The 13,059-nt window shown below is 36.6% G+C and overlaps 2 protein-coding genes across 13 annotated transcripts in view; one reads left to right on the forward strand and one right to left on the reverse strand.

Moving 5' to 3' along the window:
* svilc (supervillin c) overlaps positions 1-3,842 on the forward strand; it is a 31,731-nt gene extending 27,889 nt beyond the window's left edge. For all 12 annotated transcript variants that reach the window (XM_079872179.1, XM_079872184.1, XM_079872185.1 and 9 more), the window contains 4 exons: positions 708-836; positions 929-1,041; positions 1,137-1,292; positions 3,324-3,842. In XM_079872179.1, coding sequence (XP_079728305.1) covers positions 708-836; positions 929-1,041; positions 1,137-1,292; positions 3,324-3,410 — 485 coding nt within the window. In that variant the 3' untranslated portion in view covers positions 3,411-3,842. The remainder of the gene's footprint in view (positions 1-707; positions 837-928; positions 1,042-1,136; positions 1,293-3,323) is intronic.
* Positions 3,843-3,849: 7 nt separating this feature from the next.
* Positions 3,850-12,824, reverse strand: tmem98 (transmembrane protein 98). The gene is made up of 7 exons (XM_079872833.1): positions 12,459-12,824; positions 6,971-7,179; positions 6,698-6,829; positions 6,569-6,602; positions 5,843-5,958; positions 5,717-5,776; positions 3,850-5,626 (listed from the first exon to the last, which is right to left on the reverse strand). Exons 2-7 carry the CDS (start codon positions 7,099-7,101, stop codon positions 5,437-5,439), a joined length of 663 nt encoding a protein of 220 aa, XP_079728959.1. The 5' UTR covers positions 7,102-7,179; positions 12,459-12,824; the 3' UTR covers positions 3,850-5,436.
* Positions 12,825-13,059: the final 235 nt, after the last annotated feature.

The following is a 13,059-nucleotide window of genomic DNA, read 5'->3' on the forward strand; positions in this document are numbered from 1 at the left end:
CAAATCCACTTTGCATGTATTTCCAAAGGAAATTGCGCTTCAACTGATATGACTGACACCATCACTACTGTTTGTTACAAGTGCTGAGGAAGCCTTCAGAGCTGAAATTCAGCTATGGTAATGGGCGTTTTGTTTCCGACACAAGCTGTAAGCGGTAGAACCACAACAGCCTGGGCCGTCTGACCAATCAGAGCAGAGTAGGCTCTCAGAAAGGAGGGGTTTAGACAGACCGTATCCTTTATCGAGCCGTTTCAGACACTGGAGAAAAGAGGTGATGTGGAACTAAAGTGTTTTTTGACCTTGGATGCATATAAACCTGTTGTAGGATACATCCAAAACAAGTTAAATTAGACAACATCCAAATTAGAAGCCTTTAAAATAGCATAATAGGAGCACTTTAAAATAACTTGTCTGCTCGTTGCATGCCATGTGTGTCCAATCAAATCATACTTGTCCAAATCTGAAACCTCACTACCCAGAATTCATTCCAAATCCAGGGTGAAGTATAAACAGTGTGAAAGATGAAACAAGATCAAGCAGGATTAAGTTGGTCATTTTAAACGTGGATTAACAAGTGTGAACTTCCCAATACAAGATACATAACTTTGGTGTTCTCGGACAAACAGATAAAACTAGATCAAATTGAATGTAATATGCATTATTTGTTTTCCTCACACTGCTGTGGTGTTATAACATTCTCTCGGCAGCACTATTCCTGCTGGATAACTATCTGGAGGTGTATTTATGGCAAAGTTGTGAAGCTTCAGTCTCACAGCACCCCCACTGGGACAAAGAGAAGAAGTGCGCCATGGAGACTGCCTTACAGTACTGCAAAGGTGAGTTTGGATTCGGCGAAAAGAGCACTGATGCTGTTCAGAAGCCTTTCTGTTTCTGTTTTGTAAGGTTCTTTTTGGTGTTTTGTGTTCAGAGAGAAATCCTAGACGGCCTCCCATGGCATACCTTATTGATGAAGGGGCAGAGCCTCTCACCTTTACTAATATATTCCCTTCCTGGGAGATGAGACTGACACAGGGAATACAGGTGAGTGTGGACATATCATCATCATATGCATGAGTGAGTGCTTACATGATTTAGACTGAAGTCTCATTTAAATATTTGTTTGTGTTTTCTTCCAGGACCGCACAGTTTGTAAAAAGCTGACTTTGGTGCAGGATGCTCTAGCTGCCCTTAATAAGACCCAGTTTCCCCTTAAGGATCTGCTAAAGAGACCTTTACCTGAGGGAGTGGATCCTTTACACCTGGAGAACTACCTGTCTCAGCATGATTTCAAGGTCTAACGCTAAAACATAATGGCCTGGTTTCACAGACAGGGCTTAGATTAAGCCAGGATTAGATTCTAGTTCAAGTAGAATGATTAAGTAGCTTTTATAAATGTGCCTTAAAAAAACAAACAAAAAAACATTACTGCTGTGTACCTTGAGACAAAATAATGGCAGTGACATATTTAAAAATATATCAGTGCAAGTTGCTTTCAGTTAAAACAGCTCAAACATGCATTTTAGTCTGGGACTAGCTTAAGCCTAGCCTGAAACCAGGGGAATGTAGATTACAGTATGGTTGAGCTTCAAAGTATAGCAATAGCAGCTTTTTCTTGTCGTCAATTATTTTTACACTGTATTTTGAATCTAAAATTGTATTTTATGTAGATATTTCATTTATATCAATTGAGTCTTGCATAGCGAAACCTTTGACTTACTGACAAGTAAAGCACGTAAATTGTTGACTTTTGTTTTTACATGTTGTTTAAGGGCGGTTTTATTTTAAATAGTTTTTTTGTTTAGATATTTAATAAATAATCATTAAAAAAATTATATTTAGTTATTTCATTAATTTAATAAATAATTTTATAGACATACACTACCATTAAAAATGAACAGTAGTATATTTAAAAAAAAAAAAAGCAGAATTTGTAGATGTCTAGTTAACTAAACTAAACAAACTAAAGTCTTATAAAACTAAAATCTTATAAACACAATTTGGTTTCCAGGCAGAATGAAAAAAAAAAAAAGTCTGGCTTTCAAAGTCAGCCAATCGAATAATAGTTCACCTGATTAAGAAAATAGAGGCTAATATCAAGTAAACTATTAAAGGGATACTTCACCGATTAGCATTAAGCTTTGTATCTGTAGAAACCGGTAGTATTTTCAAATGACCGTGTTTCCCTTCCTCATGTCCCCCTGAGATGAAAGATTTCTGTATTGTGTGTCTGGAAAAAAAACCTCTGATGACGCAAAAATCGTCATTTAGCATCATCTGAGGCTTTTTTGTCCAGAGGCTAGAGACTACAGCCAGTAGTAGGAGCTCGTTCCGCATGTTTTCAACCCGCCCATAGGGTTTGGGATCTCACGATAAAACGCCGTCTTTTCAGTTTCGAGTCGACTAGTAGCCTAGTTGTATCATTTCTTCAGATACTGCCCTCTGTAACCGGTAGGTGCGAGTGGCCTCGTAGGGCAGCGAAGCAAGTGCATTCTGGGAGTTGTTGCCTTTCATCCACATGAGCCAAAAATACATTTTCTGGCTTTTCTCTAGCCTGGTTAAAACCAGACCATTCTCAGTAGTAACTGAGTTATGGTCTGGCAAAGCTTCATTAATAACTCATTTCCAAAGGGGCGTCACCAAAGGACGTCGCTCAAATGCCTCTGGGCGCAATTGGATAGACCTAAAACCAATCAGAGCGATCGTCATCGTGTAAAGCCATATGCTGCGTCCCAATTCGTCAAAGTTACACTACGCCATAAAAGAATGTACTCTTTTGTGAAGAAAAGGTATTTACTTTTGAATGTGTAGCAAAAAAGTAGGCAAGCTTTGGGACATACTACTTCGTCATCTTTACCGGACGGATCTGTTCATCTGCCAGTGGGTCTTTCATGGAGACTGTCCTCATGTGTTTTCAATTTGAATATAATAATGCATTTAAAAGTTGAACGGACGTCGCTCAAATGCCTCTGGGCGCAATTGGATAGACCTAAAACCAATCAGAGCGATCGTCATTGTGTAAAGCCCGCCTCAACGTTTCTGATTGGTGCCGCGATTTCGACGGCATGGAAATGGGCTTGAATGAGCTCTTTGCCAGACTACTTGCAGAGCAAATCTAAATTTCCCGGATGTTGTCTGGGTTTTCCCAGGCTAGCTTTTCTCAGTCTAGAAGGAACCAACTTCTAAAATTATTTCACATTTCTTCTACATAATTAAATACACATTCATCTTTCCAGCGGTGAAAAGTCTGAATCTTACGATCTTCTTGAAAAAGAAATAAATACATCAGGAGAGGTTGAAGTAACTGCCCTGTTTATTTGTTTTAGGCTGCTTTAGGAATGACATGGAATGACTACAACTGCCTATCAGATTTACAAAAAATGGACCTGAAGAAAAGCAAAGGACTTTACTGAGTGTCAGCAGCACTGTGACCTAGGCTCAACATGAAGCAATATTTAAAAAAAGATCTGTTTGTAAGATGACATGTTCTTGATGGCGGTCATGTGTACAGTGTAACTGTGAGTGTGAGTGTGTCTTTCGGTCTGCTTCTTTTCAGTCTGCTGCTTCTTATAATGTCTAATGCCCAGCGCTCATTTTGGCCAAAAGCTTTCTGTTCAAAGCTAGACAGAACCGTTAACTATGACTTTGAGAAATAGCTTCCATGTTTTTCTTCCCATCCTCCATTGCAGCTGTTTCTCTTCCCGCTTTCTTTATCTCTTCCTGTCTGCCTTTTATCTCTCCTCTCAACACAAAGCAGCACATGTGAATAAAGATCTGGTTGTTTTACTGAACTTACAGTTGAATTTAGTAATGTTTATTTTAAAATAAAACAAAATGAAATCTTTTCACTGTGAAACTTTTATTCAACTTTACAAATCTCAAATACATAAACAGAGCAAGAATGGAAGAACAAATAGAGGAACAAACAAGAAATGTCAGTAACAAGATTGCTTAATAAAAAAAAAAATCCCAAACCACAGCAATAGGAATTAAAAGGGGAAATACTGATAGTCAACAACAGAATGATGAAATGTATTCTTATATTACATGAATTACAGAGTACTGTGTGTGTGTGTGCGCACGTGTGTGTGTGTCTTAAGTGTGTGTGTGTGTCTGAGTGTATGTGTGTCTGAGTGCGTGTGCGTGTGTGTGTGTGTATGGGGGGGGGGGGGTGCACGAGTGGGTGTGTGTGTGGGGGGGGGGGGGGTGTGAGTCCATGAGTGTGTGTGTGTGTGTGTGTGTGTGTGTGTGGGGGGGGGGGGGGGGTGGGTGTGGGTGTGTGTGCAGCTGCTGAAAGTGTAAAGTGTAGTGGGGAGTTGAGGGAGGGAATTAGTGGGGATTTAGACTCATGTGACTGGTGAAAAATTACAGGCAACATCTAGATAGCAGATTGACAAAAGAATGTGAGTTTTGCTTGCTGCGTAACTGTTCACATCCAGCTTTTTTTTTTTTAATTAATCAATTCAGCAAGGATGCATCAAGTTGATAAAATTGACAGTAAAAACAAGCATAATATTACAAAACATTTCTATTTCAAATTAATGCTTCTTTTGAACTTTCAATTTATCAAAGAATCCTGAAAAATCACAGGATTACATTATTATTGCTATTACACGGCATATTAAAATAGAAAAAAGTTATTTTAAATGGTCATAATAATTTTTAATGGTCTTTATTTTTGACCATCATCCTTGGTGAGAATAAGATACTTTAAAAAAATATTTAAAAAATCTAACCAGTCTTTTGGACCGTTGTGTATACACCATGAGAGAGACAAAATAAGAGAAATCTAATACAAAAGTACTATTTCAACTTAACATGTGATTATATTATGCAAATGTCTTTTCAAATTGTGAATATTTACTATGTACTATATACAAACTGATCTGCAAATGAGACTGAACTGGAAATAAGAAAATGAACCAGAATTTGTATATTTTAGAGAGAAAAAATACAAATTAATATTGATGCTAATAATGAAAATTTGTAATTAATGCATGAAAACATTACATGCAATGTTTTAAAACAACCAACCATGTAGACTTAAATATGAGACACAAGAAAGAAAAGGTAGATCTTATTATGTTTATAAAAGGTTTAGCTAACAAACTTAGCAATGCCACTTAGCACATTTTGCATTTGGTTTATACATTCATGTTTTTGATTGTCTCAGGCATTGTTTAGCACTAGTATCTACATTTGAATCCAGCATGAGGAAATATCAGACAGTGTGACCACAGATTAAACTGGAATGTAACAGATAAAATGAAAGAAAGAGAGAAAGAAACAATGTTTGGAAACAAGGCTAAAGCTAAGGTGACTTTCTCTTTCATACCATGGATGTGTTGAGGTATTGCCTACTGAATAGCAGATTCTTTACAGGCGCATTCATAATAGTGTATGTACATACAGTATGCCTGCCAAAGTCTTGTGTGTGATTCAGATCGACTGCTCTCTCTCTGGCAAACCTCTCTCTGGTTCAGACGCTAAAGCCGCCTCTCTCAACACCACCATGTGATCCTCGGCTGCATGCAGTGATTGGTCGATCCAGTCCAGGCTGCCAGACATGTGACAGGCGTTTCGTGTCACCAGTACCAAGTGACTGACCGACAATAGTAATGCTGTGGCCCTGGTCCAAAGAAACAATGTGGCAAAGTCAATGCACTTTGCAGAAACTTAAACATGCAGTACAATAGACCCTGCTAGCATATGAAGTTACCTGGCATCCAGAAGAATGGGGTCCAGCGGAGGGTACATGGATCGAACCACGTCATCCACCCTGTGATGGCACAAAGTCAGTATCAACACTCTCATATGCGTCATATCAACTCCTCAAACTGTTTACCTTGGGCTGATGCGTTTGGCCACGGTGATGATGTCATTCAGGCTGGCAGGTGCTTTGACCTTTGCCCCGGAGCCCATTGTCATGGCGACTAGCTTTTCGGTGAGAGTGTGACATATCTGTACAGAACCAGGACACTCATTTTATTCAACCAAACAATGCTTTGTATTAGTATACTTACACTACAGTACAGTTCATGTCATGTTTGTGGTCAGTAAGATGTTTTTAAAGAAATTAATCATTTTATTCAGCAAGGATGCATTAAATTGATCAAACGTGACAGTAAAGCATTTATAATGTTACAAAAGATTTCCTTTTCAAATAAATGCTGTTCTTTTGAACTATATATTCATCAAAGAATCTTAAAAAATGTATCGGTTTTCACAAAAAATATTAAGCAGTACAACTGTTTTCAACATTGATAATAATAATAAATGTTTCTTGAGCTCTAAATCAACATTTTAGAATGATTTCTGAAGGATCATGTGACACTGAAGACTGGAGTAATGATGCTGAAAATTCAGCTTTGACGTCACAAGAATAAAATAGAAAACCGTTATTTCACAATATTACTGTTTTTATTTTATTTAATCAAATAAATGCAGACTCGGTGAACATAAGAGACTTCTTTCAAAAACATTAAAAAATCTTACCGACCCCAAATTATCCATGTCTATGATATTATAAGATTTCATTTATTTGGTCTTGAAATTTGAGCACAAACTTTACCTTCAGAATTGCAATGCAGTGAGACACAAGACCACTGAGAGGAAGATATCAGTGAAGTGTTAATAAACAGAATATTATTATCAATAAAAATACTATGGTTGTGAATGTGATTGTGGAGAGAAGGCATACGAAGCATCTTCGATCCAGTCTTCGTTCTCCAGTATGGCCTCAATATGAGGATTAGTGATGACAACATCATCCAGCTCCAGCTCTGATGGTTCACTCTGAGTCTCCATCGCTCCAATCAAATCCACTGTAGGTCTAGAATATTAAAAAAAAGAAGAGTAGAGGTATTTTCATAGCTCAGAATGTTGGAATGCAAAAAGGTGGTGCCTGCTTAATCCTGAGTGTGGGAATGAATGAGGCCATGTCTTATTCTGCAGTGTACACTCAGGTACATACTTGGAATCAAACTGGTGCAGAAAGTCCGGAGGGTGGCAGTAACGATGGCGGCACACAACCACCAGCGCCACAAATGATGCCAAGAAGATGGTGGCGAGTACACCGATGGCCACGATCACCACCGTCTCCATGGCTGTGATGATGGTGATGATGAACGATTGGCAAAAAGTTGCTGTCTGGAGTTTGGAGTTTGCAAAAGCTAGACGTTTCTGAGGAAATAAAGACAAGAAGACTTGTTTATATTAAAAAACAACAACTCTATCTATCTATCTATCTATCTATCTATCTATCTATCTATCTATCTATCTATCTATCTATCTATCTATCTATCTATCTATCTATCTATCTATCTATCTATCTGTCTATCTATCTATCTGTCTGTCTGTGTCCATTCTTCCGTCCATCTATCTATCTATCTATCTATCTATCTATCTATCTATCTATCTATCTATCTATCTATCTATCTATCTATCTATCTATCTATCTATCTATCTATCTATCTATCTATCTATCTATCTATCTATCTATCTATCTGTCTGTCTGTGTCCATTCTTCCGTCCATCTATCTATCTATCTATATTAAACCTTGTTTCTAGTATAGAGCCATCAAGTTACAGTTTTTCTCAGTCGCTTTGGTGCATTTCTCACATCACTATTTACATTTGCACAACAGTTAGTTCAACCTCCACAACATTTAGTCATTTGTGCACATCATAGTAGCAGTTTCTCATTCCTTCCAACAAATTGCAAATGCTTTTGGACATGCATCAATTGCTTTCATACAACTCTCTGCTGTTTTATAACATTATCATTTGCTTATGTCATGTCAGTCAAAATTAACTATACTTGTGAATGATGAATAGTCATTCCATATAAAACTAATAATCCTCATTTCATTGCTTGAGTCATTACATACAAAAATGTTGAACTAGTTGTCAAAATCTGTCATTTAAAAAAACAACAACAACAAAAAAATCCTGAAAAAGTCTCCTAAATTGAACAATTTGCAATTGAGCAAGAGATGATATTCGCTGGGATGTAGATGAAATTATGTGACCAGACAGAGAGGAACGTCTGGATGTGCATGTAAATAGTGTTATGAGAAATGCACCAAAGCGACTGAGAAAAACTGTAATAAAGGTTTGGTTTTATCTTTGTGTTTCTTAAAGGAGCAAAGAAAAACTATCATAATGAGACTTCAGTATTACAGTTTTTCTCAGTCGCTTTGGTGCATTTCTCACATCACTATTTACATTTGCACAACAGTTAATGCAGTTCTCAAAACAATTAGTACAAACTGCAAAACCTAGTTGATAACCTGCAAAAGCGTGTCACTTGCTCAAAATGGATAGCTCATTCCTCAAAAGCAAGTATTTATGTCAATGAATGTGTCAGTGTCATCAAAATGAAAAGTCCTGACACCATCGTTTATGAACAAGATAGTCAAATGGCTTAGTCATGTTTTCATTATGACAGTTTACTCTGTAAATGTTTTCCAATGCAAAAAAGTCAGATCTTGGTGACACTACCTGAAAATGCTCAAGACAGCACTAAATACTATTTGCACAGCCATTTGAAAAATACAGTAAAGTTACACATTACTGTATTTATGAGGTAACGGAGTACAAGACACTGAATATGTATGTTTCACATTTTTACTGCATATGCTCTTTGCAATTCTAATTTGTTCACAGCATTGTGCAAAAGAAAAAATACACCCTTATTTACAACAAACATAAACCCCCTTTGGGTAGAGCTGTGCACAACTGTACACAATATTGCAGTAGGCCTATATACTGTATTGGAACTGAACAACATACATAGGACTGTAATCATTCATGCACATCCAGACGTTCCTCTCTGTCTGGTCACATAATTTCATCTACATCCCAGCGAATATCATCTCTTGCTCAATTGCAAATTGTTCAATTTAGGAGACTTTTTCAGGATTTTTTTGTTGTTGTTGTTTTTTTAAATGACAGATTTTGACAACTAGTTCAACATTTTTGTATGTAATGACTCAAGCAATGAAATGAGGACTATTAGTTTTATATGGAATGACTATTCATCATTCACAAGTATAGTTAATTTTGACTGACATGACATAAGCAAATGATAATGTTATAAAACAGCAGAGAGTTGTATGAAAGCAATGGATGCATGTCCAAAAGCATTTGCAATTTGTTGGAAGGAATGAGAAACTGCTACTATGATGTGCACAAATGACTAAATGTTGTGGAGGTTGAACTAACTGTTGTGCAAATGTAAATAGTGATGTGAGAAATGCACCAAAGCGACTGAGAAAAACTGTAACGTGTTGAGTAAATAATGTAATTTCCTCCCTTTTAGTCTCCTTATGCTTCACTAAATACAGAGATAACAGCTTGATTTATACCCTTATCTTGATCATTCCACTTTTTTTCAATTGAATATGTAAAGTTTAATTCAGACTGTCCTCTCATCCTCTCTCTCAATGGCCTCTATGGCGAATGTAAAATGAATGCAGGAGTGTTTTTGTGTGTGTACCTGTGTCTAATTGTGTCTTTGTAATGGTCACACCCATCAGACCTTTGATCAGTCAGTCATTAACCTACTCACAGTGTAGAGTCACTCCTGCACCATGTGTTTGTATCACTGTCATGAATGCTCTATAAGTATGGTGTATTTGCCTTACCCTTTTGATAAAAAACAGAGGCAAGACTAACTATTTCAATTTAGGCACGAAAAGCCTCCGTAAACATGTTTTTGAACATATAGGGCCCTATTTTAACGATCTAAGCACATGGTCTAAAGCGCACGGCGCAAGTGCACTTAGGCAACACTATCTCACGACCAATTCGTACGAGTGATAAAAAGGTGGCTAATTCGTATGAATTCGTACGAATTTGTACGATTTGTCTAAACCCACGTGATGGGTAGGTTTAGGGGCGGGGTCAGGGGTAGGTCATTCGTATGAATTCATACGAATTGGGCAATTCGTAAAATATGTACGATTTAGCAAAAACTGAACACATCTCCAGAGTGCAAACGGATCTGCTCGTGTGCGAGGTTAAAGCGCGCAAGCAGACCATCTACGGGACAAACCGAATTCCACCATATCTTTATGTACACAATAATAATCTTTTACATTGTAATCCTTTTATTTTTAATATTTGGCATGTTTTTGTGCTGCTGCGCATCCCTGTCCCCTAGGTGCACATTACTTACACGCTCTTTAAATAACAAAAAAACAAAACAAATATTGCGCCATTGACTTTAGACCAGGTTTCAGTTGGTAAATGGCGCATTCTATTTCAGTTGCCTCAAAATAGCAACGCGCCAACAATGCGCCAGAACACACCTCGTTTTCAGACCAGCACACCCATGGGCGCACAGATGGGCGCAAATGCATTCGTTATTTAAACAACGTGGCAGGATGTGAAAATGAAAACTGCGTCGGGCTGAAACTAGCAAAAAACACTTGCGTAGCGCCTGGTGATGCATTGCGTCGGGTGTATGATAGGGCCCATAAGGTTTTAGGGTTACAATTTAGGGTTTTAGGGCCTATGTCACTTAATTTCCCCAACAGTCTTTCATTTAATGTTAACAAGTGAAAACTTAAAACTTACTTTCTATTTCACTTCTAATCCCAAAAACAACAAACCGAGAAATGATTATTGTCCATTTAAAACATTTTGTCTTTTCAGCTATGCAATGCTTATTCAACATGGGAAGCATATGAGAAGTAGTATTTCGATCAAGATGATGAAATAGTGTTTTGGAATGCTGTAATTCCCTAATCAGATTAATTTGAACTCCCCTGGCCGTATCATACTGTGCACTATAGGCATTTTTTCAAATGTATCCTGTATTTAGAGACACTGGATTAACCTTTATGGTTATGATAAATACAATGTATATGGGGACACACAAACAGTTATGTTATCACATAACAGATTAGTATTTTGAAACATTGTCTTGCTAAGGAAGCTGGTCTTTAGTTACACAGTCATTAATTTGATATCCATGCAGACTTGAGTTCATGCAGCCTGTGTAAAGCAATTAATAAAGAAATTAATTAAAAGAAGTGCTGGGTAGATTACTTACGAAGTGTAGCCTGTTACTAATTTCAAATTACATGATGAAAATTATAGTTAGTAAAAGTCATAATAACATCACATATTTTAGGTAATATAACTGGACTACTTATTACTTTTGATCTAATTTGTTTATCACATTGATTTGAATAAGAATATCTTGTACCATATTGATATATACAAAAGAGAAAGAGAAAGAAATTATATTCCTTATTTTTGTTATCAACTTGAAATGCAGTAAACATTACATTACACCAGTGTTTTCCAAACTGGGGCTCATAAAGGAACTGCGGTTGATGAAAAGCTAAACATCTAAATAATAAAAATGTAAAATTAAAGTAACTTAAAAAACAAAAAATTAAAACTATCATCAAAATAAAACCCTTACTAAAAATATGAAATATTTGCCTGCATGTCATGTGACCATTAACTGACATCAGAGCAACATGATTTAACTACTGTTAAATTTTAGGACTTTCCAAACATATATAAGCGATTGGTAAAAAAAAAAATCTAAGTTAAAAAAAGAAGAATTATGGAGATTCATTAAATTATGAATAATATAGGGCCATTGTGTGAATAATATGTAATCATGTAATCAATCAAATAGAGTAGCCTAGTCTGATTGTGAGTATTTTAAAAGGTAATAATCTAATCTAATTACAAGTATTTCATTTTTTAAATATGATTACGCAATCCAGATTACATGTATTCAGAACTACCAGAACTATATACTATGTATAGTAGGCTACTCACTCATTTAGTGTTGATAATATTTCTAAGGAAACTTAAATGTACCAAAATAGAAGGGAAAGCAAAATAGAAAAGCATTTTGACAAGTGGTCACTTTTCGACCCCACTGTATGAATGTGCACACTATGATCTATTGAACATTATATAAGTTAACGGGTAACGACTTATTAAAGTTATTATTATAAAGTGTTACTAAAGCATTAACAAAATACAGAATTATGTGCATTGTTATTGGCCTAAACGCAGTAGCTGCTCTCCTCCATTTTACTCTTAAATTTAAAAGGATTCTATGTTTATGGCATGATGATGCATATATCCGGCAAAGACTTTCAAGGCTATACTGTATATTCACAACTTAATAGGCTTACATCTGCACTGAAACAAAGAAAGCTCTGTTCTAACCAAATCAGCTGGGTCTGTTTAAAAGTTAGCGTTATTTAATTTAAATAGCCTATCATTAAATTCAAGCAAAATACATTTTGTTTATATAGATTTTTTTATGAGTTTTCTGTCTGTCACATTTAGTAAAGACAATTGTACTTTTGACTCACTTTTTTTTTTTTTTACATTGTCACAGTAAGTTACAAATCTCTCACGTAAACAAATAGGTCAATTATACAGTCATTGGCGAAATTAGTTGAATTTTATTATCTTCTTACCTATATATCTTTTCCATTTTATGGCGTTTGTCCCACGAAACAAAGCGAGTTTGGGCAGGAAAGGCGGAGACGGCACGGAGATCTCCAGCACGGGAGCGCGCAGTAGAACAGCGCTGTGAACTTCGCTCCTGCAAGAGGCGCGCGCTTAAATACCAGGTGTCATTCCCGAGCCTTGTGTTGTGGAGCCCATGCGGGTTTTTCCATATTGCGCATGTGCAAATACCTTGTGGCAGTTCGACTCACGTGCACGCAGGTACAGTGGGTTATTCAGTTTTTAAAGCATGAATGTAGGACAGTGTCAACTAAGTAATCATTCAACGTTTATTAAAAAAGATTCGGCAGTCATTTGCTCTGTAAATGGACATTTTGAATACACAATAGAAACACTGAAATTCAAATACAGTCCTATGAACAGGGTGCAAACAAGCCGAACAGAACACTTTTCACAGCTCTTCTAGGAGATGACAAGCTAGTTGTGTCTCCACATTTAGAAAGCATTAGAAGCTAACCACAAACTTTAAAGTTAGCACTTTAACATAGGCTATGTATATATTTGTTTTTTCTTCCTCTCATGTGCAAGGTGCATGTTTAAATGAGAACA

Source organism: Squalius cephalus (genome assembly GCF_949319135.1).
Source record: "Squalius cephalus genome assembly, chromosome: 1".
Lineage (NCBI taxonomy): Eukaryota > Metazoa > Chordata > Actinopteri > Cypriniformes > Leuciscidae > Squalius > Squalius cephalus.